Below are 27128 nucleotides of genomic sequence, written 5' to 3'. Positions count from 1 at the left end.
CGACTGGGGCAACTCCATTTTCATTAACCTATGGGATGGAAGCAATTTTACCTATTGAGGTAGAAATTCCCTCATTATGAGTTTTATCAGAAGTAAAATTAGATGAGGTAGACTGGGTACAAGCTAGATATGACCAGTTGAATTTGTTTGAGGAAAAAAGAATGAAAGCAATTTGTCATGGTCAGATGTAACAAAAGAGAATGATACGAGCACATGATAAGAAAATTCACCTCCAAGAATTTTAAGAAGGGGATCTTGTACTCAGAAGGATTTTACCTTTTCAAAAGGATTTCCAGGGAAAATGGATGCCAAATTGGGAAGGACCTTATGTTGTAAAAAAGGTTTTTTCTGGAGGAGCTTTAATCCTTGCTGAAATGGATGGACCTGAATTACCTTATCGAGTAAATTCAGATGCAATTAAAAGGTATTTTGCATTAAAGAAAAGAAGGATTTGAAGAATTCCATATCTTCATCATAATTTCGAGATCCTTTTGACAGAAGCTATACTCGAATCACTTTGTGGTGAGCCAGTTCAAAAGCATTTATGCTATTGGTATTTGAAGATGCCTACTTTGTCATTACAAGTAAAAGTTTGCCATGTAAATTCTTTGCATGAATAAAAAGAAACATTTTCTTGTTAATTCTTTTTACAAAACATCTTGATTTGAAAATTTAAAACATGTATTTTAATTTGAAGTACATAAAATCATGGTGTATTATTGTACAAAAAGTCTTTGAAAAATACAGACATTCTGAGGCTAGCAATGTTTTAACATATGGTGGCATGATACATGAAACATTGAAGTGCATAGGAGGTTTCAGATACTTGATGATGATCTGAAATATTTGTCATTAATTGAATAATTTGTCATTTGGAATTCAAGAAGAACAAAGACAAGTTTAGGTTCAACCAAAAAGGATCAATATGGTCGGTTGAGATAAAATGATTATGTTTGCTGCACCCATGATTAGACTAAGTTAAGAATGGACAACAAAAGGGGGTCTTTGTTCGAAGAAAAAGAAGATACCCTGAAATTTTGTCATTACACACATTTTAGGCATAAATAGGATCATGACATTTATAAATGCATGATAGCAAACACGAAATAACATTTGCAGGTTTTTTCAGAAATTCGATCAATCCCGAAATTTGATTTCCACGAAAGAGTAGTGGAAGCAAATCAACCTTGAATCTGATCTTCACAGAAGAGTAGTGAAACAGATTCTTTCAAGTCAATCTGATCTCCACAGAAGAGTAGTGGAAACAAGCAATGCAACGAAGCCTTCACAAAAGAGTAGTGAAGCAATGCAAATTCAGCCTTCACAAAAAGAGTAGTGAAGCAATACAAATTCAACTTTCACAAAAAAATTAGTGAAGCAAGATCAGATCAAAGTTCGATCTCCACGAAAGAGTAGTGGAACGAATTTTTATCAAATAAAAAGCCAGTTGACGAAAACTTCTTGTCTTTTTATCTTTGCTTTATTATTGTTAACACAAAATAAGCAAAGAGGGGCAGCTGTCGACATTAGTTTTCGTCCGAGTGACATTTATTTTATATATATGTTATAAATATTATTATATTATAATTATATTATTATTATTCTTAACAGTTACAATTTTACAGGCCCCAAATATAAAGCCCAGATTACAACCCGAAGGCCCAAACTACAAGTCTAAATTCCAAAGCCCTATTACAACCCAAACAGCTATGTTACAAACAATTCTTATCAGCCCATGACCCAGTTCAAGCCCGGATTCAATCTGAACGGCCCAACAGGCCCAAAGAGCAGACCCAAGTTCAACTAGGGTGAGTCACTACCATAACTTCGGTGACTCACCGGGGTTCACTCCATTAACCGGTCAAAAGAAAGCATCGAAAGCCCTTATAAATAGGGTGAGCCTGCAAACGAACAAGAACAACAAGAAACAAGCCAAGTCAGTATCCAATACACAACAACAAAGCCAACAAAATAGAGAGAATAGAAAAAAGAGTCTTACCCTCAAAGTTTCAGCCATTAACAGAAGCAAACAACGTCACCGGAGAAACCATTTTTTTGAAGGTAAACTTTGTAGATCTACTGCTATAGGATTATTTTTGGTAGAAAACAAGGTCAGATCTAGGTTCAGGGGAAAGAGAGCTTTATTTTGGTATAACTTTGTAAAATCCCGCCACCGTGAGTGGTGGTCGACAGTGGCTATTGGCGGTGGTGGCCGGTGGTTGGCCGTTGAATGGTTTCCCTCCGGTGAGGGAAACCTAGTGAGAAGCAAGAGCTTCTCTCTAAGAGAGAGAAGCAGAGAAGGGAAATGAGGCTTTCAGCCTCTTTAGGCCTAATAAGGCCTATTTATATCCCTCCCCGAACGACGTCGTTTTGGGGAGGGACCTACGTGTAATATCTGTTATGTGTAATGTAATTTTGTAAACATTCAATTTAGTCACTAAAAGCATGTTTTCGTATATTTTAATCTAATCTTTAAGTTTTATTAATTCTCATTTTTGTCATTGCTACCTATATATATATATATATATATAGGTTAAATATCACATTTAGTCCCTTAAATATTAATAGTTCATATTTTAATATTGTATTAATAATCTAGGGTAAATTACATAATTTGTACATAATTCTAGTAAGTATTTCGAATTAAAGTAATTAATTTTATTATTTTATTTTTTAATCATTAATTATTTTTATATGATTAATTGATATTTATACTTAGGATTATTATCATGCATAATTTATAAGTTAATTTATATAAGTTATAATATAATATTATACTGAGATTAATAATATATAGATTAAATATTACTTAGTAATTGTTTATTATTTAAAAAAATTATAATTTATAGCAAAGACATTAATTAATAAATATCGGTACTAATTTTGGACGTTATGGGGGTACTAATCCTTCCCCATACGTAACTGACTCCCGAACTCATTTTTCTGGTAAGCATACCTGGGTTGTATTATTTTAATAATATTCTTAGGAATTTTATTAAAGTAATATTACATTTTTTGTGACCAATCTCACCAAATTAAAAGATTGGTGACGACTCTACAATTTGGTGTTTCATCTGATTCAGGGAGGATAAACACTTACTTTTTCGAGACTAGTTACACCCCCTTGAGGTGTACTATTTGCACTCTTCGTCGCCAGGCAGAGAAACGTCTCGACATCGATGGCTATGATGATACCAATATATAATTAGCTATGACTGGTGGAAATTATACCAAGGCATGTGTGACATCAGATTCACCCATTAATTATTAGTACCTGATTGTTATTGTGAAAGTGATTTCTACAATTGTGTATATGCATGTGATGATGTATGACTTGTATTTGTTGAGACTATAGATCAAAATATGTTCATGACTAGGACTTTAGTTGTGGACTAAGGAAAGTATGAGACTAATATTATTGTGAAAGAAATAAATAAACCTTAAGCATGTAGCTCTTGGATTTATGAATCATTCACGTATTTATTTTTTATCATTATTTCTGCTAGAATGTTTATGTTTATGAGATTTATGATGTATATTGTAGGTTAATGATATACCACAGAGCTTTGTAAGGCTCAGCGTTTGAATGTTTCCGTTTGTGGGTTAGTAGCACTGTCGTAATATTTCCAACATCTTCCTCTAAAGTATTGTATTATTACTTTTAGTGGATATTATATTCATAAGATCCTTATACATGTATTGAGATTGTAAACTAAGAGATTTATGTTATATTAATTTGTTTTAAACTATATATCATGGAATTTCAATTTTATAAATATTTTATAACGATGATGAATGTGGTATTTTGATAAATCATATTATATTTTAAAAATGAAATAGAAAAATATTTTAAATTTATTGATTTCTTCAGTAGCCCAATATAACATGTTAAGTTCATATGATGGTGATCAAGTTTGGGAAGTTACATGTTATGTTTGATTAGTCTCTATTCCAAATGGATGTGTTTAATGCTTTTCTACAACATGACCTACCTGAGGAAGTTTACATGATACTTCTAGAAGGCTTTCACAACCATAGGGATACATGTGTGTTTCGGTTGCTTAAATCTTTGTATGGATTAAAGCAATCATTGGGTCAATGGAATTTGAAAATGATGAAAGCTTTTGTGTTATGTACAGAGTCTACATGATTATTCTATGTTCACAAAGTGAAAAAAAAGATAAACTAGTCTTTGTGTTAGCCTATGTTAATGGTGTTTTGACTATGGGGAATGATGGTGATTTAGTAGGCGAGCTAAAAACTATTCTTCATCAGAATTTTAAGATGAAGGATCTTGGTTATCTCAAGTAATTTGTCGGTATTGTGATTGTTAGATCAAAGGAAGGCATTGGGTTGAATCAGTGAAAATATGCCTTGAAGATTGTAGTTGATTTAGGTTTAAAGGGAACACGATGTACATAAACCCCACTTGAACAAAATCAGAAGCTCATGATCACGGTTGAATATGATAAAGCAACAAAGGCTTTGACACAAGGTGAAGTCCTTGAAGATGTTGGGATGTATCAACGGTTTATTGGTCGTTTACTTTGTTTAACACATAGTCAACCAAAAATAACATATATTGTCCAACACTTGATCTCGTTCATACAAAGGCCTAAGAAGTTTCATTATGAGGCAACTCTTTGAGTCATAAGGTATATGAGGAAAAATAATGGCCAAGGCATCTTTTTTGCAATAATACTCAACTAATGTATTTTGTAATTCTGATTGGACATCATGTCCTATGATAAGAAGATCTGTAACAAATTAATGTACCAAGATGGGAGAATTGTTAGTATGTTGAAAGTTAAAGAAATAACATGTTGTGTGAAGATCATCAACAAAATTCGAGTATAAGGGAATGACTTCAACAATAGCCAAGTTCTTGTGGTTGAAAGGTTTGATTAATGAGTAAGGGATTAAACACGATGATCTAGCAATGGTAGTTTTTGATAATCAAGCAGCATTACAGTTTGCAGCTAATCTAATATATCACGAACACAAAAAATATGTAGAGATACATTATCATATTATACGAGAAAATATTCAAAAGAATTTTTTAAGGATTCATTATGATCAACAAACCGATATATTGAACCAAAGATCTTAAAGTTAGCATAAACATTTGTTATTCAAGTTGGGGGTAAAAGATGTATTGCCACCCATTTAAGGAGAAGTGTTAAGAAATAGTTAATTAGTTATATTTGTTAGTAGCGGTTAGATAATGGTTTTAAATTAGTTGTAAAGTTATATATAAAGGTGCAATTGAGTTTCACTGTGATCTAGTTTTTTTTTTTCCAGAATGATAAATTAGTTAGATAATGTTAACTTTTGACATGTGATTTTCATTTTGTAGTTGTATGGGATGTTTTGTAGCCCTTTTAGTGGATACTGTTAATAAGTTATTTTTATTATCGGAGACAAAAACAATTGTTTCTAGGTATCACCGTTCACTTCAGTTATACCAGAGTTAACATTAATACTTATTTCTTTTGCTTTAGTTGTTGTTGCTAGATACTGTTTCGTGACACTGTAAAGTGCTTGTAAACTATTCATGTAATCATGTTCCTTGACGAACGTGTTCATCGCTTTTCATATTTAATCATTTCTTTTAATAATGTTTTCTCTTTATCACTGCCACATTGCATTTCCCTTGTGTAAACTTAGTTCACTGTTCCACTGGCTTCATGCTTTCCATATCAATCTTGTTCGTTTCAGTCGGGCAGTGCCTGCATGTAGGGCACGAAGAATGTGAACCAAGCCATGTATCGATACAACTAGTATGAAATCCTTGGTTGCACTCTGGCAAAATACGGAGACCCTCCCCGGCGGTGAACTCCGACAAGCATGTAACACAAGCGGTGCCGAGGTCAGGCCGTTTCGGTTCGGTTGCGTATTTTACGACCGGGAAGGAATTTAAGGCTTTCTGCTTAACTCCTCTATTGGCTAACTTGGGCTCAGCAGCAGCTGAAACTGAGCCTCTAGTTCCACACTTGACCATGCACAACAACCCTGAAGCGGAAATGATGGTGCAAACGAGGGCTAGGATGAGAACAATGGCTGCATTTGTATGGATGATGTCATTGATGGAATAACTGTGCCCTTGAGCTGGGGAAATTGCCGGGTAAAGAGAGGAGTGTAAAATAAATTTTCTTGAATGGAAGCTTTGAAGCAACTCCTGGGAGAAATGGGTGGATGTTACTGAAGTTGCCATATATAGTTTCCAAGTGTTTTTCTGGTTCAAATGGCTCAAGGAGTTGGTTCCATTGAAGGATTTTATACATAAAAAAAAGTAAACTCCAAGGTTTTATTCAACAAGTTTCATCCCCCACTATGCCTTGTGTAGCTCAACGTATAATCTTTTTTAATATTGCTGAAAGGTCAATTTATCTTTTTAGCAGCCAGAAAAGTAGCCATTGCTGCTTTCCATGGAAAATCTAGTTACTGGCCGGTATTCATGTTATCCCAATTTTCAAAGTAGAGTAAGTATTAACCACAAAGATTGATTAAGTGATAAGTAGTTTAATATCACTTAAATAAAATCTTAAGTTCGAGTCTTTGTGTGTGTATAAAATGTCTGATGTGAGAAATACCCACCAAAATTAAATATGTAACATTGGTCGATCCGAATTGTCCAATCATGAAACATGCAGCATGTTAGACCCTCCCTTCTTTCTCTTCTTAATTATATTTTTTTGTTCGAACATATCATCCCTAGATAAGCTAAAAGTGGAAGGCAATCAGGAAAAGGTAACAAAAAGCGATACTAATAAAATGCTAAACTTTATGATGAGATGGTTCAAGTGGTAAATGATTTATTATTTTTTAAGTTGTATGTAAAAAATCTCTATCCCAAAACTCACCTATTAAAATTAAGTGTACAACACGAATCAATTCAGATTAATAAAGATAAATTCTTACAAAATCAGGAGGGAAAAAATGCTAATGTCGGATAAAGGGGAAAAAGAGAGGCAACGAGATTAAGGTTATGACGAGACTAACCCTTGCATTATTTTATCTTAAATAACTAACCATAAGGAAAAGATCAGCATCCAATAGATACGGAAAATGCAGTTTATAGGTAAAGGAAGATGCACTATAGAGGTATTAGTACAAGAACGAGTTTTAGAATACTGTCATAGTATACAAAAATTATTATTATAAATTTTAATTTGAAATTAAAAAACAACAAAATCCACGTAAAATTAATTATTATTTAAAATTAAATATTATTTATTTATTTATTTTCTTTATCTAAATTTAATCTTTTGAATAGTAAAAACTACCAAATAAGATTAATTTATTATTAACTAATATAGAGGATAGATAATACCCATATCAAAAGTGATATAAATGTATACCACACACTTTGATTAAAATTCAAAACTAAAGAAATGGACAAAAATTTTGAATGTTAAGTTTACATTAAATTCATGGTCCATCTTTTTTTTTCATTATATTTTTTAGTAACAAATTTAAAAATTCAGATTAATTAAATTTTTGGGTAAACTATATGGCCCTTATGTTTACGATCCATCCAATTTTTGATTATCGGTTAAAATAAATTTGATGACGCCCTATTCTCATGCATGAGCACAATTAAATCTCTAAAAATTCTTTATACATCTTAATAGATCCGGGATGAATAGAGATCAATCTACCATAAGCTTTACTAAAAATATCCGTTTTTAACTCAAAATTATCATATACATAGATTCGTTTACAAAAATGAAAGAGTACATCCTAATTATCAAGGAAATCGGAATTAAAATCATTATCGATCCAATCGCATAAGTTCTGAAAATCAATATCAATAGGTTGAAATCTCTTAATCCTCGAAAGGAAATGGAAAGGGCTACAAGTTTTGGTCAGCAAATTTCTATTCTTTCGGACACTAAAATGAGCGTTCTTAGCTCTTAATACACCAAAATGAGAGAATAAATAGGTGTTCAATATCAAATGGTTGAGAGTTATCTTTGAACAAATATTGCCTTATACTTATCTCAGATTAATAAAAAAAAACCAAGGGTCGATAAATTAAACGGGTTAGATAAAATGAAACGATCTGGATAAAAATAAAATATCACCATTTTTAAAAGAAAAAATGTAGTAAAAATCGACTATTACACTTATATATATTATTGAGTAATAATAAATTAACTGAAAGAAGACAACTCGAATACAATTACCACAGCTACAAACCACGGGCGACGTACACTGCACAAAGAATTTTACAGATTTATTGACAAATAAAAGAAAACACAAACATGATGCAATCCTTACATACATTCAGTGTCTGCAAGAGCAGTTTGAGTGAGATGATTGATGTCTGGGCCATCACATCACATGGAGGAAGCATCTGGACATGGAGGAATACATATATCAGTAATCCCTTCCAGCATCATAACTACAGTATTTATTGAAGGACGAAGAGCTGGTTCGTCTTGAATGCACCAGAGTGCCACCATCACCATTCTTTCCAAGCTTTCCTTGTCCACTTGTTCATCACCCACAAGCTTATCCACCTCTCTTTCAACCAAGCATCTATACACCAGTCTCGACAGAATGATCTCCTCTGGTTTTGACACATTGGTGTCCAAGTTTCGTCGGCAAAACACCGTTTCCAGTAGCACGATTCCGAAACTGTAAATGTCGGCCTTCACTGAGATCGGAGTGTTTCTATTCCATTCTGGTGCCATGTACCCTCTAGTTCCCCTCACTACTGTGAATGTCCTTGTATGATCTCCCATCAACAGTTTTGCCAGCCCGAAGTCTGAAATTTTAGCTCTCCATGAATCATCCATCAATATGTTTTGCGGCTTTATATCACAGTGAATGATTGGTGTCTCACATTCCTCATGTAAGTAGAGGAGTCCTCTAGCAACATCTAGGGCTACTCTCCTTCTTTCATTCCAAGATGGGCGCCTTGTTGACTTGAAAAGTAGGTCTGCAAGGGACCCATTGCCCATGTACTCATACACCAAAAGCCTCTTGGAATCCTCGACACAGTATCCCAATAGTCGAACTAAATTTCTGTGGTGAGCTCTACCGATTGCTCTTGTTTCTGCTTGGAACTCTTTTTCACCTTCTTCCACTAACTTCTCCAGTCTCTTCACGGCGATCGGCTTTCTTCCTCGGTCTAGAGTTCCTTTGTAGACTGCTCCAAACGATCCCTTACCCAACTCTTGTTTAAATCCATTTGTGGCTCTCTTGAGTTCCTTGTATGAAAACGACGTCAACATAAGCTCTCTGGTTAGGCCCAAATCTCCCATTTCCAGCAGCCTTTTGTATCTTAGAACTCGAAATTTATAGATGAATACACCAGAGGCTGTAAGAAAAGCACATGAACATGCAACGAGAATGGAAGATAAAACAAGAATCTGCACGACCGAAATTTCCCGTTTGATTAGGAACTTTAAATCAGGGGAAGCAGTGTCGTTATTTGCTTCAAGGCATATGATTCCCACCTTCAATAAAACAGTGGTATTCATTTGAGCATCGATATCTCGTAGCAAATACCTGAGTGGAAGCTTTTGTTTCTTGCAAACTCCATCGAACTGCGCTGCCTCGCAATTGCAGTCTTCCAGACATGTTCGGATGCAGGCATCCTTGCTCAATCGCTCTTTACTGTAAAATCTACCCGAAGTCCATTCTATACCTTGCATTGAGGTGATGTTATAAAGGGGTATATTGGCCTTCCCTCCTTTGCAGTGTGCTTCCGAATAATTTCTCTTGCAGCCGATGGTGTTCTGATTAGGATCGATAAAATCAGTCCCGGGAAGGCATGCACAGTAAGGCCGGTTATCATTGAAGGTGCAATAGCTGTTGAAACCGCAAAAGCCTTTGATTTTACAGGAATTTACCAACGCACGCAACATTGCGTAAGTTTGGAATCCACCATTTGGCTCAAACACATGAGCATATAACCGGAAATTCCCATCAACATCAAGGCTTGCACTGTAAACAATACTCTTGTTGTTGTTGCTGCTGCTCTCGGTGAAGTCACTGTAGCTCTCCTCTTGATTAGGTAATTGAATTGTGCTGTAGACGGACGAATCAAAGTTGTTGATGAGTTGTAGGACGCCTGTCGAGTTAAGGCGAAGCGACGAATTCGTCTTAAAAGTATCTGTGCTCCAGTAGGCAGTTGTAGGAGAATCTTCGGATTCTAGAGGGTATAGAACAAGATTCCCATCGTTTTGCATACTGAGATGATACCTTCCAGCTGAGGGATCATTTTCTGATAAACTGGAGATCAACTGACTATTAGTTAGTAGACTCTGACCACCTAGAATGGTATCAGTAGGATGCTGGAAACTCTCCCAAATGATATGATTATCTTTGTTGTAGATAACGAAATTGCCTGAATCTAGCATGGAGGCAGAGTAGGCATCCGAGTGGTTTCCATTAGCAATAAACATCTTCTCTCCGCTCTCATCCGTCGAAAGAATCACTCCTTTCTCATTTAACTTCAGAGTAGCATCTGAAGTGAAAGGCGGATCATCACGGTTTGCTGTCCATATAACTTTGTTAGCCTTCTTTCCATTGCCGTCCAACCAAACTCCAACATAAAGGCCATAGCCTCGATTGTAAAAACCGAACGCAAAGCGACGAGAAGGCGAAGTCCATGATGTTGTTTGAGTGGCCGAGGAAAGCGAAGCTCCCAACGGAATGATGCAGCTTGACTGCCGCACACACAGAGAAGAAAAGAGCAAAAGAAGAGCCGACACCAAGGCCATGGGAAATAATCTGTGTGTCTCTTCTAATTTGGAACTGGTCCAAATAGATGGCTGAGGTCTCAAATAAGAGTTTTCTATGGAAAAAGATTGGAAAAATAATGACCAAGGAATCTTTTTTGCAACAAGACTCAAATAAATGTATTTTATAATTCTGATTGGACATCATGTCCTATGATAAGAATATCTATAACAAATTACTGTACCAAGATGGGAGAATTGTTAGTATGTTGAAAGTTAAAGAAATAGCATGCTGTGTGAAGATCATCAACAGAATGAGTATAAGGGAATGACTTCAACAATAGCCAAGTTCTTGTGGTTGAAAGGATTGATTAATGAGCTAGGGATTAAACACGATGATCTAGCAATGGTATTTTCTGATAATCAAGCAACATTACAGATTATAACTAATCTGATTTATCACGAATATAAAAAATATGTAGAGATACATTATCATATTATACGAGAAAATATTCAAAAGGATTTTGTAAAGATTCATTATGTTCAACAAATCGATATACCAAACCAAAGATCTTAAAGTTAGTAAGCATAAATATTTGTTATTCAAGTTGAGGGTAAAATATGTATATCACCCACCAATTTAAGAAGTGTTAAGAAATAGATTATAGTTGTATTTGTTATTAGCGGTTAGATAATGGTTAAATTAGTTGTAAAGTTATATATAAAGGTGCAATTGAGTTTCATTGGTGATCTAGTTTTTTTTTTTCAGTATGATAAATTAGTTAGATAATGTAAACTTTTGTCATGTGATTTTCATTTTGTAGTTATCGGGATGTTTTGTAGCCCTTTTAGTGGATACTCTTACTTATTCCTTTTGCTTTAGTTGCTGTTGCTAGATACTGTTTCATGACACTGTAAAGTACTTCTAAACTATTCATGTAATTATGTTCCTTGACGAACGTGTTCATCGCTTTTCATATTTAATCATTTCTTTTAATATTATAAGAATAAAAAATAAATATTTAAGTAGTATCTTTCCACTTATAATTTTTTCTATAAATTTACTTAAGTTTGTAGTTTGAGCGTGATGTTTGTTTAAATATACCTTTTGTAACACACTCAATCCAGTTTAAATAAAAATGTCACGAAATTCAGTTGAAACCAAACAAGGAGTGGAATCATGAACATGTTGAGTGGAACTGGTCCAAATAGATGGCTGAGGTCTCAATTAAGAGTTTTCTATGGAAAAAGATTGGAAACTCCTCTGAGTTTACTGTATATTAAGTCCTTTTTACTCTTTCCAATTAATTCGTAGGACCAACAAACGTGGAAATATTTACCTGCTAAGTTCTTGCGCACTGCACACTCAGTTATTGCTGGTCTACTCACTCAATTATTGAACCAATTATTTATAGCCTAAAATAATTTAATTATTTACATAGATATTATAAAAGTATAACAATTTGAATGGTGATTTTCCGGATAAATCATCTTTTTTTCTTTTTAATTTCCTGTCACACACCGTTCAGATTATATTTTTTGATCTAACATCTTTTGTAGAAATGCGCTCTGTCGTCACGTGGGGTAAGATGCCCCCTGCAACGCGCCTTATGCTGAGTTGGACACACGTGGCTAAGGCGCGGCCCCTGGGGCGCGCCTTACGTCACGTAGGGCTATAGCGCAGTGCAGGGCCACACTTTAACTTTAATTCTGACACGCGTCAGAAAGGCGCGCCCCTGTAGCGCGCCCCTGTAGCGCGCCTTGGGTTTAATTACCTAACTATCTCGACCGTTCACACCCCCATCCCTCCCTATAAATACTCTCATTCTCAATCACTTTCATTACACCAAATCCTCTCAACTTCTCTCAAATACCCTTAGATTATCTTATAACTGTTTAAATTATATTTTATTATATTTAGTATTTTGTTTGTAATTTATTTAAGTATTTAAATTTTTTAATATATTATTTAATTAATTTTTTTGCAGATATTTTTTGTAATTTTTTTATTATTTATCATTAAATACTTACTTTATTTTGTTAATTTGGTTGGATTTTTTTATAATTTATTTTGTTTATTTTGTTGGACTTTTTTTTTAATATATTTTGATAATTTTGTTTATTACCATTTAATATCAATTATTGTAATTTGGTTATTATTTACCAATTAATACTTATTTTAAGTTTGTTGTATTTAGAATTATATTCAAATACCAAATTATTATTAGTTTATTAGTTTGATAAAATTAAATAATTTTGTTCGATAACTTTCTTAAGTTTGTCACTTATTACATCTTTTATTATAATCACATATAACGCCAACGTCCAATCTCGTTATCGCCAACGTCTAATCTCGTTATCTTGTATCATTTTTTTAATATTCATCAGCGGTTATTGAATGACATTAATTTTATGTAAATGCAAATTAAAGTACAAGAATTATTATTTGATAAACAACTACATTAGTTCCTCATCAATTGTTACTTGATGGCAACAACAGTGGACATGTTCTCCTAGTGTGTCCATAGTTTCTACAATGCCCACATTTTTTGGCCTGTCTTCTGGTTTCTTGAATATCCATATCACAATGCGAGTGGATTTTGGACGACCACGCTCCCTCAATAAACTCGGATTTGGTACAATCGGAACCTAATTCTGAACCTCATCAGGGTCTTTGTCATTACCTATGGGGGGAACTCAAATTCGTATACCTTAAAAACTTCTGATAGTAGGTATACGGGATCCACAAAACGGTTATAGTCTTGATGGGTATGCGAGCAAGATGCTATCACATGAGAGCATGAATACTTAAAAGCTTGAAAAAACCCGCAGTCGCACGTTCTATCCCGTAGATTTACTCTTAACGACACAACTTCAATCCCTTGAAGAGGTCGCGGTAACTCTGTGGCACGAAACAATGCATGTGTTCTAGAGAAGCTTGTTACAGACATTCCATTTGACGCATCAATTTTTTTTGTAGATCTGCAACTAATCTAGGGTGATAGACATGACCGCATTGCATCCAGGTTTGAGCTTGTCCCCCGAGCTTCGTAAAAAGTGCCCCCAAACGAAAATATGTAGTTTTAACCAAAGCCGCTACAGGTAAGTGACGTGCACCCTTTAAGGTCGAATTGATTGCCTCAGCCAAGTTGATCGTCATGTGTCCATATTGATATCCACCATCATATGTGTTTGTCCACATTTCTTTATCGATGAGGCTGATGTAATCGTATCCTTCCTCGTTCTTCGCCAGCAAATCTTGAAGCATTGATTCAAATGTTTGAGGAAGTAGTTCGTAACCTGGTCAAAAAATGTAGAACTTACTAACTTTGTTTATTTGCAAAATGAAAATGATCGAAAGAAAACAAACTACACCAGTTTCACTTACCCATGCGCACACGTAATTGACGCTCATCATTTTTCTTGTACCTTCCATGGTAGTTCACATCAATGTGTCAGATACAATACCTATGTTGGACAAAGGGTGGTTTCCACATTTGACCCAAGACTCCATTACTGCTTTGATCCCAGTTCCGTGATCTGAAATGACACATATTTTTTCCCTCATAATAACATGTGAACGTAAGTTTCGGAGGAGAAAAGCCCAAGAATCTGTATCTTCTCCTTCAACAAGAACTAAAGCAACTGGAAGAAACTTGCGATTACCATCTAGGACAACTGCCAATAATAAAACTTGTTTGTATTTTTCATACAAGAAACTCCCGTCGATCTGGACCACATGCTTGTAGTATTTGACAGCATTAACGCACTGTGGGTAACTCCAAAAAACCCGGTAGAATTGGCATCGATCGTGAAGAACTCGATCATTATGGTATGCATAGGAGGTTTCGAAGTCCACAATTGTCCCAGGATTCAACCTCTGCACCAGCCTAAACCAACTTAGAAGTTCGTTGTAAGATGCATCCCATTCTCCATGAAGTTTGAGAATGACATTTTGTTTTACCAACCAAGCTTTTTTATAGGAGACAGTGTACCCATACTGCGATTGTATAGCTAAAATCAACACAACAACAGCTATATGGGAGCTTGCTTTTACCATGGGCATGATGGCTTGGCAGATCACTTCAGAGTCCAAGTTGGGATGATCTTGGTTGATCCCTCCAGCTTAACATGTGTGAGGACCGTTGTATACTGTTAGTTCACATCTATTGTTTTTCCTCTTCCTTTTCGATACGCAAACCATCCAATTGCATTCGTTTTCACGTCGGGCACAGTGGTATACATATTTTTCTATCGTGGAGCGGTCAACTCTGGATTGAAATGAATTACGGATATTGTAATTTTTTTATAGTCATCATCGCTTCTTCCTTGCTTGAAAACTCCATGCCTAAAGATAACTCACCATTATTTATTGATGAGTAACATCCATAGTCACCGAGATGAGGCATATCCGCAAATTCTGACCCGTACGTTGCACCATAATCAGCTTCATACATTTGTGCTGAAGGGTCAATTTGTGCCACATTTGAGGGAACTTCGTCTACATTATCATCATCATCATCAGAGTTGAATTGTGGTGATTCTGGGTGAATGAATAGTCCAGTCTCAGCGTCATCCGCACCAGGCTCACGAAGCGGTTCTTCTGGTGGAGATGATGGTTCCTCCATGCTCTCCACATTTAGGTCGAAGAACCTACTACTTGCACGCCTTCCCTTGAACTAGAAGGCATATCGACATTGAGATCGAAAAAGCTCGCAGTCGAATGCCTTCCCCTTGAGCTTGAAGTCATCGTGTCAAATGAAAACTCCACAGATTTTTGCATTGATGGAATCTCCATATTAAGGTCAAATAAATTTGCAGATGAATGTCTTCCCCTTGAACTGGACGCGATGTTGCCATACGGATTGTTCGTGGACCCACCTCGGTACATATCGTAAGGAGTTGTTGATGAATGTCTCCCCATTGAAGTTGACGTGTCGGCACTATGATGCGGATTTCCCATTATGACATTAAAATCATTACACATTACTGTAGTCGGGTTATCAACTTAATCAACTTGTTCAGCCAACCCATAGTGGGAGCTTAATGACTGACCCTGACTATCACGCACTTGAACAAACTTTGCATACATCTCAATATCGCCATCTGAATAATTACTTTGAGAATCAACCATCATTTCAACATCATCATTGTTTGCTAGTTCGAACGCTGTATAAGTTAATGGCAACAATGATGTTGGAAATCTGTACTGCAATGACGACATTCTTCTACTACTTCCAATATAAACCTTCCTCGAAATCTTCGTTATCAACTCCTCAAGAGTTATGTTTCTCTTAAATGATATTTTAACACGCTCATTTGATATGAAAACAACGCAGGTTTTATCATCTCGAATTTCTCCATCATAAAAAACAATAGCTGAAAGTCGCACCATTCTTAGAGTTTAAAAGTGCGACAATATTATATCTGCAAAAAAACAACTGAAACAAACTTAATTAAATAAATAATAAATGAATGCAAATATAGCACAATAAAAAGTTTACACATAAACGTAAATAATTTAAATAATATAATTTTATATTATTACCTGCACCGTAAAAATATTTCGACATATGCTCCTGCTTTCTAATTTTACAAACACAAAAATTAATTGAAAACAATTAGTATAATATTTTTTCAAATAATCATATATAATTATAAAAAAATATTATAACAAAATTACCTTATAACGAAATATCGAACGAACTTCTGAATCAAATATAAGAGGATTATCGGGTGTTATTTACTGGTTAAAAGGATTGTTGTATTAATTTCTCGGTTGAGAGGGAGTTGTGAGAGAGTTTACGGGGAGAGGGCTATTTATAGCCGAGAGAGGATGCTTTAAAGCCGAGAAGTTCGCTTCAATTATGCAAGGCGCGGTCCCTGCACCGCGCCTTGCATAATACATGTATGATAATTGAGCATGTGATAATTGAAAAGCGCGACCCCTGCACTGCGCTATAGCCCTACGTGGCGTAAGGCGCACCCCAGGGGCTGCGCATTAGCCACGTGTGTCCGACTCAGCATAAGGTGCGCTGCATGGGGCGCCTTACCCCACATGGCGACAGATCAGCCTAAAGCGCGCTGCAGGTGGCGTGTCTTTTTGCAAAGGGTGTTATATCAGGAAATATAGTCTGAACGGTGCCTGACATGGAATTAAAGATGAAAAAGATGATTTATCGGGAAAATCGCCAATTTAAATAGTGTAATTTTAATAAAAGTTAGAAAAAAATAGTGCAATTTTCTTATTATTATATAGGGTAAATTATATCATTGTCCACCTAACTATTGTCTCTTTTCATTTTGACCACCATTTTTGAATTATTTTAAAATATATTTTATTTTTATCTTAACTTATTAAATATATTTTATTCTTATCTTAACTAAAAAATGTGTTTTATTTTTATCTAACTAAAAATATATTTTAATCTTATCTTAACTTAAAAAAATATATTTTATTTTATCTTAATTTTTAAAAATATATTTTATTTTTATCTTAACTTATTACATATATTATATTATTAATTTAAATTATTAAATATATTCTATTCTTACCTTAAATTATTAAGTATTCTTTATTATTATTTTAACTTAAAATATATATTTTATTCTTATTTTAATTTAAAAATATATTTTATTTTTATCTTAATTAAAAGATATATTTTATTTTTATCTTAATTTTAAAATATTATAAGAATAAAAAAATAAATATTTAAGTAGTATCTTTCCACTTATAATTTTTTCTATAAGCTTACTTAAGTTTGTAGTTTGAGCATGATATTTGTTTAAATATACATTTTGTAACACCCTCAATCCAGTTTAAATGAAAATGTCGCGAAATTCAGTCGAAACTAAACAAGAAGTGGAATCATGAATATCAATCAATTTTATCCTTAATTCTCATTCAATTTCTCTTACAACCCAATTATTAAGCATTCTTAACTTAAAATCAAGTCCGGGGACTAAATTAAATTATTTAAAAAGTTAAAGGACTTATTTGTAATTAACACAACTTGAATACTTCCATTCATCATATGATATTAGGACTCATTCAAGGTATGATGAAAAATTTTACAAGCAACTAAATAGATGACTGAGGTCTCCAATGAGTTTTCTATGGAAAAAGATTGGCAACAGCTCTGAGTTGACCGTATATCAAGTCTTTTTCCTCTTTCCATTTAATTGGTACGACCAACAAATAAGTGGAGGTATTTAACACTTCGTTGCCAAATAACAACTTTGCTATAGCACCACGCAATTATTAACATAAAATTATTTATAGCATAAAATAACTTTATCATTAACATAAATATTATAAAAGTATAACAATTTAAATAGTGTAATCTTAATAAAACTTAGAAAAAATAGTGTAATTTCTTATTTATGATTATAATTAATGTGAAATGGGGAATATGTTCTAAGTTAATTAATCTACGTAAAGTATCATAATTAACATGTCTGAGTCTACCATGTCATAAATTTAATGACTCAATCATATAAACAGAAGAAGAAGAAGAAGAAAAACCATTCTTATTTATATTTTTAGCTTTTACAGAGATAGCATTGAGTTTCCAACATATTGTTCAATAAATATCCCCTTCCCACAAATATTTCCCTTTTTGATAAAATTAACTTCTGGGATTCAAACACCATCCTAAAGTCATGTATACTTAGGAGGGTCCCAGAGACAAGGTTCTTTTGTCTGTCAAGTACATACAACACATTTTGAAGTTTCAACTCATTGCCAGAAGTCATCTTTAAAATTACAATGTCTTTCCCCTTGATCTTGGAAGTTGCAGCATTACCCATATAGAGTTTTTCTCCTTTCTCACAAGAAACCAACTCAACAAAGGAGTCCTTGTCACAACAAATATGGCGTGTGGCACTAGTATCAAACCACCATTCTCTTGGATTTGAATCAACCAAGTTAACTTCAGAGACCACAACACATAGGTCAAGTTCATATACTTCCTTGGAAATTTTTGCCGCAACATTAGCCTCTTTTGTTCTGGATCTTTTTGGAAGCCTACATTCGGATGACATATGTCCCGTCTTATTGCAATTAAAGTACTTCCTTTGGAATATTTTCTTTTTAGAAACACTGCCTTTTGGTCCTAGTTTAGACTCAATTTGAGATTGCTTTCTTTTCTTGAAGTCCTTTTTTACTTCCACCACATTTGCCTTGGCAATGTTATGATTGTCTGTTTTGTTTAGCCTTTTAGCTCACATTGATTATCTTCTTCAATCTGAAGTCTCACAATCAGATCTTCCACTGTCATTTCTTTTTTGTTATACTTAAGATAATTCTTAAAGTCATTCCAAGCAGGCGGAAGTTTTTCAATAATGGTTGCCACCTAAAAGGATTCACTTATAATCATCCCTTTTGCGAGAATACCATGAATGATCAGTTGGAATTCTTGCAATTGATTCACAACAGTTTTAGAATCAACCATTACAAAGTTTAAGAATTTGGCAATTAAGAATTTCTTAGCACCAGCATCTTCAATATTGTATTTATGGTCCAATGATTCCCATAGTTCCTTAGCCGTTTTCTTTATGTTGTATACTTCATAAAGTGCATCAGATAAACCATTCAAGATGTAGTTACGGCATAGAAAAGTAGAGTGCTTCCATGCTTCGGTAATGTTGAATGCGATTGCAGCATCCACTTCATCCTCTCTAATAGTAGGAGGATAATCTTTCAAAAATTTGGCCAAATTCAATGTCATCAAATAAAACAACATTTTCTGTTGCCATGTTTTGACTCTCCATAGAATTTCGCAAGCTTTTCAATATGACTCATGGGCATAGGTAATGTTTGGCTCGCAGTCTGAGTCTTTGTAGCGACAATCGCATTAGACTGTGAATTGGATGAAGTATCAGACATTTTTCTGTAATCGGAATCAAAACCGAAATAATAAATATAATATGAAACGAAATATATATTAACCTAAATATATTACCACGGTGATCTGTTTGAGTTTAGATTGATCTACAACACAAGAAATCTGTCTTAAGATTGTTGCAAAATATTGAAAAATAGTGTTGTATTATTATAATCTAAAAATTTTGTTTCAATAATAAAATTAAAAAAATGTGAAATTAAAATAGAACATGTAATCGGATGGAACTGAATAAATAGAAGAAGAGTTTTGTTGAGGCTTGTATGAACAGTTTCCTTAAGACAGATTCGTCATCTCCTCGGTGCTTTGAGTAACGTTGGACGTCGGTCTCCCAAGATACAACAACAAACATTCACAACAGTAAGCACAACCGTAGTGAACAATCAAACATAATCTTTGTCTTTATCTATCACCGAAAAATGACTTTGGAAGAATCGGAGAATTGAAAGGAAAGTATTTGAAAGAAAATAGTAAAAAGTTGGGTGTTGAGATGTGTCACAACTTAGCCTTTATATAGGGAGATGAATTTGTATTAAAAGGTTAAGACCTTTAAATGAAATTACTTAACCATTTGATTAAAAATTATAACCTTTTGATCAAAAGGTTAACATGAAAAGACTTGACTTTTGGGGTGAAATGAAATAACTATTTTTCATGGAAAGACTTAATTATTTTTCATGAATAGAGATGTTGAATAGTCATGATTGAATAAATCAATTCATTCATATTTTTCCAACAATTTGGAAGGCCCTTCCTCTCCACATCGGTACAAACAATCCATTGATCAACAAGCCGATGTTAATGCATTTTTCTGCTCAAATGATTCCTTTAAGTATCAATATAATGCCTGTTTTAGTCCTGCTACAGGTCTCAACTCAGATAAAAATTCTCCACAAGTTGACACTACTCAAGTTAATTGTTTGATAGGACCAAGTTAAGGGATAGCGAACACCACTTGGTACCCTGATTCAGGAGCGACGCACCACGTGATGAATGACTTGAAACCATTGCAAGCATCTTGCAGCCATAGTGGTTCAGGTAAGGTACATATTGATGATGATTCGACTTTGACTATTGGTCATATTATACAGTCCTCAATAGCATGTTAACTAAGTCTCCATTAATGATATATTGCAAGTTCCACGAATTACAAGGAATCTTTTTTCGATGTCTAAAACTGCTAAGGATGATAAAATATTTTTTTGAGTTTCATTTGAATGAGTACCATGTGAAGCACGAGCACACTAGAAGAGTGTTGCTGAAACGGGTATAGGAAGGTGAACTCTACATGTTTGATGCTTTACCAAATTCTCTTGATATTCCAGAGTTGATGCTATTCGTATATTCGACGACCCTATAACAGACACAAGCAGGATTACCATTCTCAACCGTGTGTCTTTATCGGATATTCACCCTCACATCATGTTTATCAGTGTCGTTCAGCCAATGGACGAGTGTTTATATCATGACGCATTGTCTTTGATGAGTAAATATTCCCCTTTGTTGTTTACAAGTTCTTTGTTGCCAAGTAATTCTATTTTTGAGTCACCCTCACTTACCATACTACCTTGTGTCGACCTAGCTTCTAGTGTTACACAAGTTTCGTACCAGATTCAAGCACCAGATTAGCTCCAGAGGGCACTTTTGGTTCTGCTACCAGCGGTGCTATGTAGACTAATTACTCAGGATCTTTGTCAGTTTCAGCAGCTGCTAATGAACTAGCAAATGAATTCAGCACAACATGTGTGGTAGATGCAGTTAAGGATAATGTGCTTGATAGTGTTATCTTCGATTCTAAGACACTGACGAGCCGTTCGAGTAACACACATACAATGGTCACACGAAGAAAAGTAGTGTCTTCAAGCCTAAAGTCTCTATACAAGTCATCATATTGATGTTCCAACCACTATTCATGAAGCCTTGCAATCTAACTGCCAATGGCACATATGAATTGGTAAAATTATCGCATGATAGGAAACCAATTGGTAATAACTAGCTTGCCTATTCATGACAAGTTTACGTTAAACCTGGTTGTGTTGCCTATTCATTTAGTTTATGTTAAGTAGTTGTGTATTAATGAGCTTCGTAAAGCTCATCATTCAAATTATTTCTCCTCATTAGATTTTGATTTCTTTTGAGTTAGAGCATCAAATCCTATAGGGAGTTCAAACGATAATCATATTCAAGTAAAATATTTATTCGCTTTAGTTGCACATGTACTGTTTGTAAGATCTTTACTTAGTAATTTATGCATGTAACACTACAGCAAAACTGTTCTACAACGGCGTTTTGAGAGAAAACGCCACTAACATTAAATATATAGCGGCATTTACATTTCAAACGTCACAAAATTGTATCTTTAGCAGCGTTTTTATACAAACGTCGCTGTAGACAGTAAATTTTTATATCATTTTTATTAGTATTATTATTTTTATTATTATTAATATTATTATTAATAATATTTTTATTATTATTAATATTATTATTAATAATAATATTATTATTATGTTATATTATTATTATTATTATTAAATAATAAATAATTTTATTTCAGGCCCAAAACCTGACCGGCCCAGTGGCCCAACTAGAATCAACCCAAGACCCGGAGGCCCATTTTACAACTAGAATCGGCCCAGCTAAACCCTAAAACCAGATTACAGTTTCCATCTTCTCAGCCAGCCACCTCAGCTTGCTGCCGTTAGATCTAGTCTTGATCCAACGGCCCAGATGGTACCAACAGCAAACCCTAGGGTTATGATACCCTAGGGACCACGCGGCGCCGCATCCACGTCTATACTCCACTGTCGACACCGTCGCGTCCAACATTGCTGCCACGACGCCTGTCGAAGCACCCAGAATAGTCATTCCAGCCGTCCATGCGTCCCATTCTTCGGTGAGTCACCACAGGTTCGGTGACTCACCAAAACTCATCTCTGGGACCGGTTCGAGAGCATCCTCGGTGGTGGCTATAAAAGCCACCACACCTGTGAAACCAAAAAAATCGACAGCAACCAACACCAACAAAAAACACCGAGAGCAAGCACACCCACAACGACAAACAACAACCAAAACAAACAATCAGCAAAGGAGAAAAGAGAATGAGACTTACCAAGAAAACTACGCGATCGTCAGAGCTTCCCCTCGGCGTTGAAAAACTGAAACATCTAAGGTAAATAACCTTATATCTAAGTAGAATAAAGGGGATTTAGGGAAAAAAGAAGTCGGATTTGGCCTTTAGAGGTTGAGATCTCTATTTTAGATAAATTTAGGGGTTTTCAGCCACCAAAGTTAGTGGCCGGCGGCGGTGTTTGCAACGGCCTAAGGCGGCCGGTCGTCGACCGGTTTCCCTTCGGTGAGGGAAACTTAGAGAGAATGCAGAGAGAATTATATATCTCTCTCTAGAGAGAGAAAGGGAAAAAGAAATGAAAGGCTTAGAGCCTTTCTTGACCAGTTAAAGGGTTTATATACCCTCTCCCAAACGACGCAATTTTGGGGGGAGGGTATCTCTGTAAAACCCTTTCCGCAACCCCTCTGATTTTGTAATCTTTACAAAAATATCACTACAAGTTATTTTTATTTATTTTAATTTGGTATTCTAATTTTAATATATTATGTTTTGGTCCTTTCTAGTATAATTATATATTTTAGGGTAAATATCTATTTAGTTCCTTTAATTTAATTAACTTTTATTTTAATTCCGAATAAATTAATATTGGTTAAATCACATTGTTAATACTTAGATTTTTGTGATAATTCGAAATTAGGCTCTTAATTGCTAATATTTTATATTTTAATACTATAATTTTAATTTTATTTATTTCAGTCAATGTTAATTATTATTTAATTTTATATGTTTATTTTTAATATATTTAATTATTACTATTATTTAGTCATATAAATATATATAAATAATATTTATTTATTTATTTAAAAAAATCCTATTTATAAATTTAATTTTATATAAATTACTTTTAGGAAAAATAATCATATTTTAATATTTATTTATTTTTTAATATTAAAAAATAAGCTGTCTTAAAGCACCTATAAGTCATTTTCTGATATTCTTAAATAAATAAATATTCTATTTTTATAAATTATATATTAATTTATTTTAATTATTTTTAGAGAAATATTTTATTAATATTTATTTGTTTTAATATTAAGAAATGGACTGTCTTAAAGCACATAGAAGGCCTTTTCTGATATTTCTAAGTAAATAAATATCTTATTTAAATATAAAAAATATATACATAAATTAATATATTTTAAAATAATTGGATTATGAATTAAATATATTTTTGAATTCTTAAATTTCCAATAATAGAGACAATTTATAATTAATGAGTACCAATTTTGGGCGTTATAGGGGTGTTAATCCTTCCCAAAATGTAACCGACCACGAATCCTTTTTTATTAAAATTTTTTGGTTAAACGCAGACCAGTTTATCTTTTAACTGATGTTTTCTTAAAAACTCTTTTAAAAGATTATTTTTAGGTATTTGACCTACCTAACCCAAAAAGGTCGATGGCGACTCCCAAAACATTTCAATAAATTTCATTTATCCATATTATTTTTCCCGCCAAGTAAAAATTTCGTGTCCGGGCAAAAACCGGTTACGACAGCTTGGCGACTCCGCTGGGGACCGGTCAAGCTTTTAAATTAATTATAAATTGTCTCTATTAATTAGAAATTAAAAATTCATATTTATTTAATTTATAATTCTTTTCTTTCAAAATTTTTATATACTTATGGTTTTCATTTATATATATTCTTCTTTATTAATGTTTTTTAATTTCATATATTAAATTTCATTTTTTAATTGTTTGTCAAAGGTTTGAATATTTCTCTTCACACACCACACTTGCATTGCATAACATAAGCTTTATAATCAAGCTTGTCCCTTTTAAGTGGGAGTGAAAGCAACGTCTTCATGAGAATTTATTCTCCGTGTCAGACATAGCAAGTAGCTTTCGGGGTTCATATGCTCTATGTCTTCGTGAGAATTTATTATCCGTGTCAGGCATAGAGAAATGCGTCCCCTCGAATTGAACTCGATTCGCTCAAGTCTATAGTGGACTAGGATTGAGGGTTTACCAGCCCAAGGGGCACTAACAAGGACAATTCGGGTACCTTTACTCCTAGAACTGAAACCCTGCATATAATAAACCCTAGAAATTCTCCTTATCTAAGACAATACTGAAACCCTGTCAGCAGGTGTACACAAAAGAGAAATAAGCTCTAGTTTTTAATTTAATTTTATTTTATTTTTCTGAATAAATGCATGTGAACTAGAAATCATGCAGTTAAGTTATTTTTTCCAAACAAAGCATGGAATTAGAAAACATGAGGTTAGGATTTATATCTTGATAGATAGAATTTTTCTTTTCATTAGTTGGTACTAACCATTTTTATTTTTTTCTTATTTTTTATACATGTTATTTTGCTTTAACTTTTTTATATTGATTTCTTTTGTTTGCATTGCATGATCATGGCATAACCAAAAGGTGTTGACTTGAAAGACTGTTCATCAAATTAGAAAGAATTCATAAATGGACAAAAAGTTTTATGATCAAACAAAATATGACGAAACCAAAGAAAGATATCCTGAGGAAACTCCGAGGATAGAAGTTAGCTATGCACACAAAGATACTGTTATATCAATACCAAAAGTATTCCACAAAGATCCTGTTAGATTGATACCAAAAGCATTCTACGGTAAGAGTATCAGTCAAGGCATTCATAATAAAGGAGGTTTTTATGAAGCTCAAGCATGTTATTTGAATGATTAAAACAAGAAATTGAGCACAGAAATGGAAACCATGCATGAAGATTTCCAGAAGATCAATCAAGCCTTCAAAATACTGGCATAGGAAATACCCCAGAAGAGTGGATAACATGGGTCACCAAACTGAAAAAGAACTACAACATATATGAAGACCTCGTCCAAGAACTTCTTGGACGAAAAGGTTCTCTTACAAGGGAAAATGAGCAACTCCGAGAATTGACACAGAAGATGAAGGAAAAAGAGAATGACATGGAAGAAGCCGTAGTCCCGACAAACTTTTGAGCATGAATGGAAACTAACTTGGCTTTAGAGAAGTTAGAAGGGAAAGTTATCCCCTATATGTAAAGTTTTGTTGAAGTTAGGACTGAAAGTTGTCCCCTACATGTAAAAGTTTTGTTTGATGCACGAAAACTTTTGTGTTCAATGAAATCTATTCTAAGATGATCACTCTTGAGTAACTCCTTTTCATACATGCATTTTCATTTTGCATCTTTTCATTTTCATTTATACTTTTATGTTTGCTTTTGTATTGCACAATTTGCATTCTTATTGTTACATTCACATATTTACATTTGCATTTGCATTTTGCATTTTTGCATTTTCATCTTTGCATAATTACATTTTATTTCAAACTATTTTACATGCATTTAATCATGACAAAGTGGAATAATTAGTGGAAAATTCCATAACAGAATTTTAGCCCCTTTTCTGTGCAGCAGTACAAAAATACTTTAAATCTACAAATTCTGGCTCTACACCGTATAAGTACCGTGAAATTTCGGTCCATACCCCAACTGGAGCAAGTGCCACGTTCTCGTAGTAGAAATAAGAAGGCCTAATAGCATATTCTGGAAGTGGTCTTTGAGTTATCTGATCTGGTTCGGTAGGAACCCCAAAACTAATCATTGGATTTGGAAGATGAACTGCATGATCGTCTTCATTAAGAAGGTTTTTTCAACCTTCCTCTGCTTCTTCTTATGCAAAAAAATCATAGCCCGAGTTTCACATTTTCTTGTAATTGGGATCATTGCATAATGGCTTCCTATCTTCTACCAGAAGAAGTGCGTCAGCAGCATTAGCATTTGAGCAGTACATATAAAATCTTTCAACTCTGCAATTGATGAATCCAGACCACATCTCTCCATGGCTATTGAAGCCTCAGCCTCTGAGTATCCCATTTTCATCGAGTATAACAGTTTATTCTCCTCATCAGAATCAGAATTCAGGATTTCCTCGATATCATAAGAACTATCAATATCTGTGAAATCATCCTGAAAGATCACTTCATAATCAGATGAGTAGTTATCAGAATCAACATGTTGCATGGGTGCGGACTTTTCAAGAGCATGTACCACTATCTATGTAGTTTTACTATTGCATAAAAATAAGATTATTGTTGACTTAAATTGGTTTCTCTCCCACAGAAAAGTATATTCCAGAAATAGCCTTCACTGAAAACAAGGTTTACTGTGTCAGCCTGGAATGAATTACCAAGCGATTTATACCACTATGTCCGACTAGATCCCTCCAGATCCAAAAAAATGGTCACCTCACTCAGAAGAGGCACATATCTCAGACATTTTCGTCAAAATGATTGATTACTTCTTAAAGTTTATGAAAACATGAAGAGAATCTCACAATTTACTTGACAACTGTTGTTCAGTGACATCAGAATGAGAGTATTCAAGATAAACAGATTTGAGGCACGGATAAAGCCGCAAGTACCCACAACAATACATTGTCAA

The 27128-nt window shown here is 34.1% G+C and overlaps 1 protein-coding gene across 1 annotated transcript; it reads right to left on the bottom strand.

Moving 5' to 3' along the window:
* Positions 1–382: 382 nt before the first annotated feature.
* On the bottom strand, positions 383–25688 carry LOC120122805 (G-type lectin S-receptor-like serine/threonine-protein kinase LECRK4). The gene is made up of 4 exons (XM_039141886.1): positions 25684–25688; positions 20664–20668; positions 8347–9413; positions 383–393 (listed from the first exon to the last, which is right to left on the bottom strand). The coding sequence occupies exons 3-4, from the start codon at positions 9270–9272 to the stop codon at positions 390–392; spliced, it is 930 nt and encodes a 309-aa protein (XP_038997817.1). The 5' UTR covers positions 9273–9413; positions 20664–20668; positions 25684–25688; the 3' UTR covers positions 383–389.
* Positions 25689–27128: the final 1440 nt, after the last annotated feature.

This window comes from Hibiscus syriacus, unplaced genomic scaffold, assembly GCF_006381635.1.
Source record: "Hibiscus syriacus cultivar Baekdansim isolate YM2019G1 unplaced genomic scaffold, ASM638163v2 tig00110387_pilon, whole genome shotgun sequence".
Lineage (NCBI taxonomy): Eukaryota > Viridiplantae > Streptophyta > Magnoliopsida > Malvales > Malvaceae > Hibiscus > Hibiscus syriacus.
This window is presented reverse-complemented; position numbering and strand designations above follow the sequence as displayed.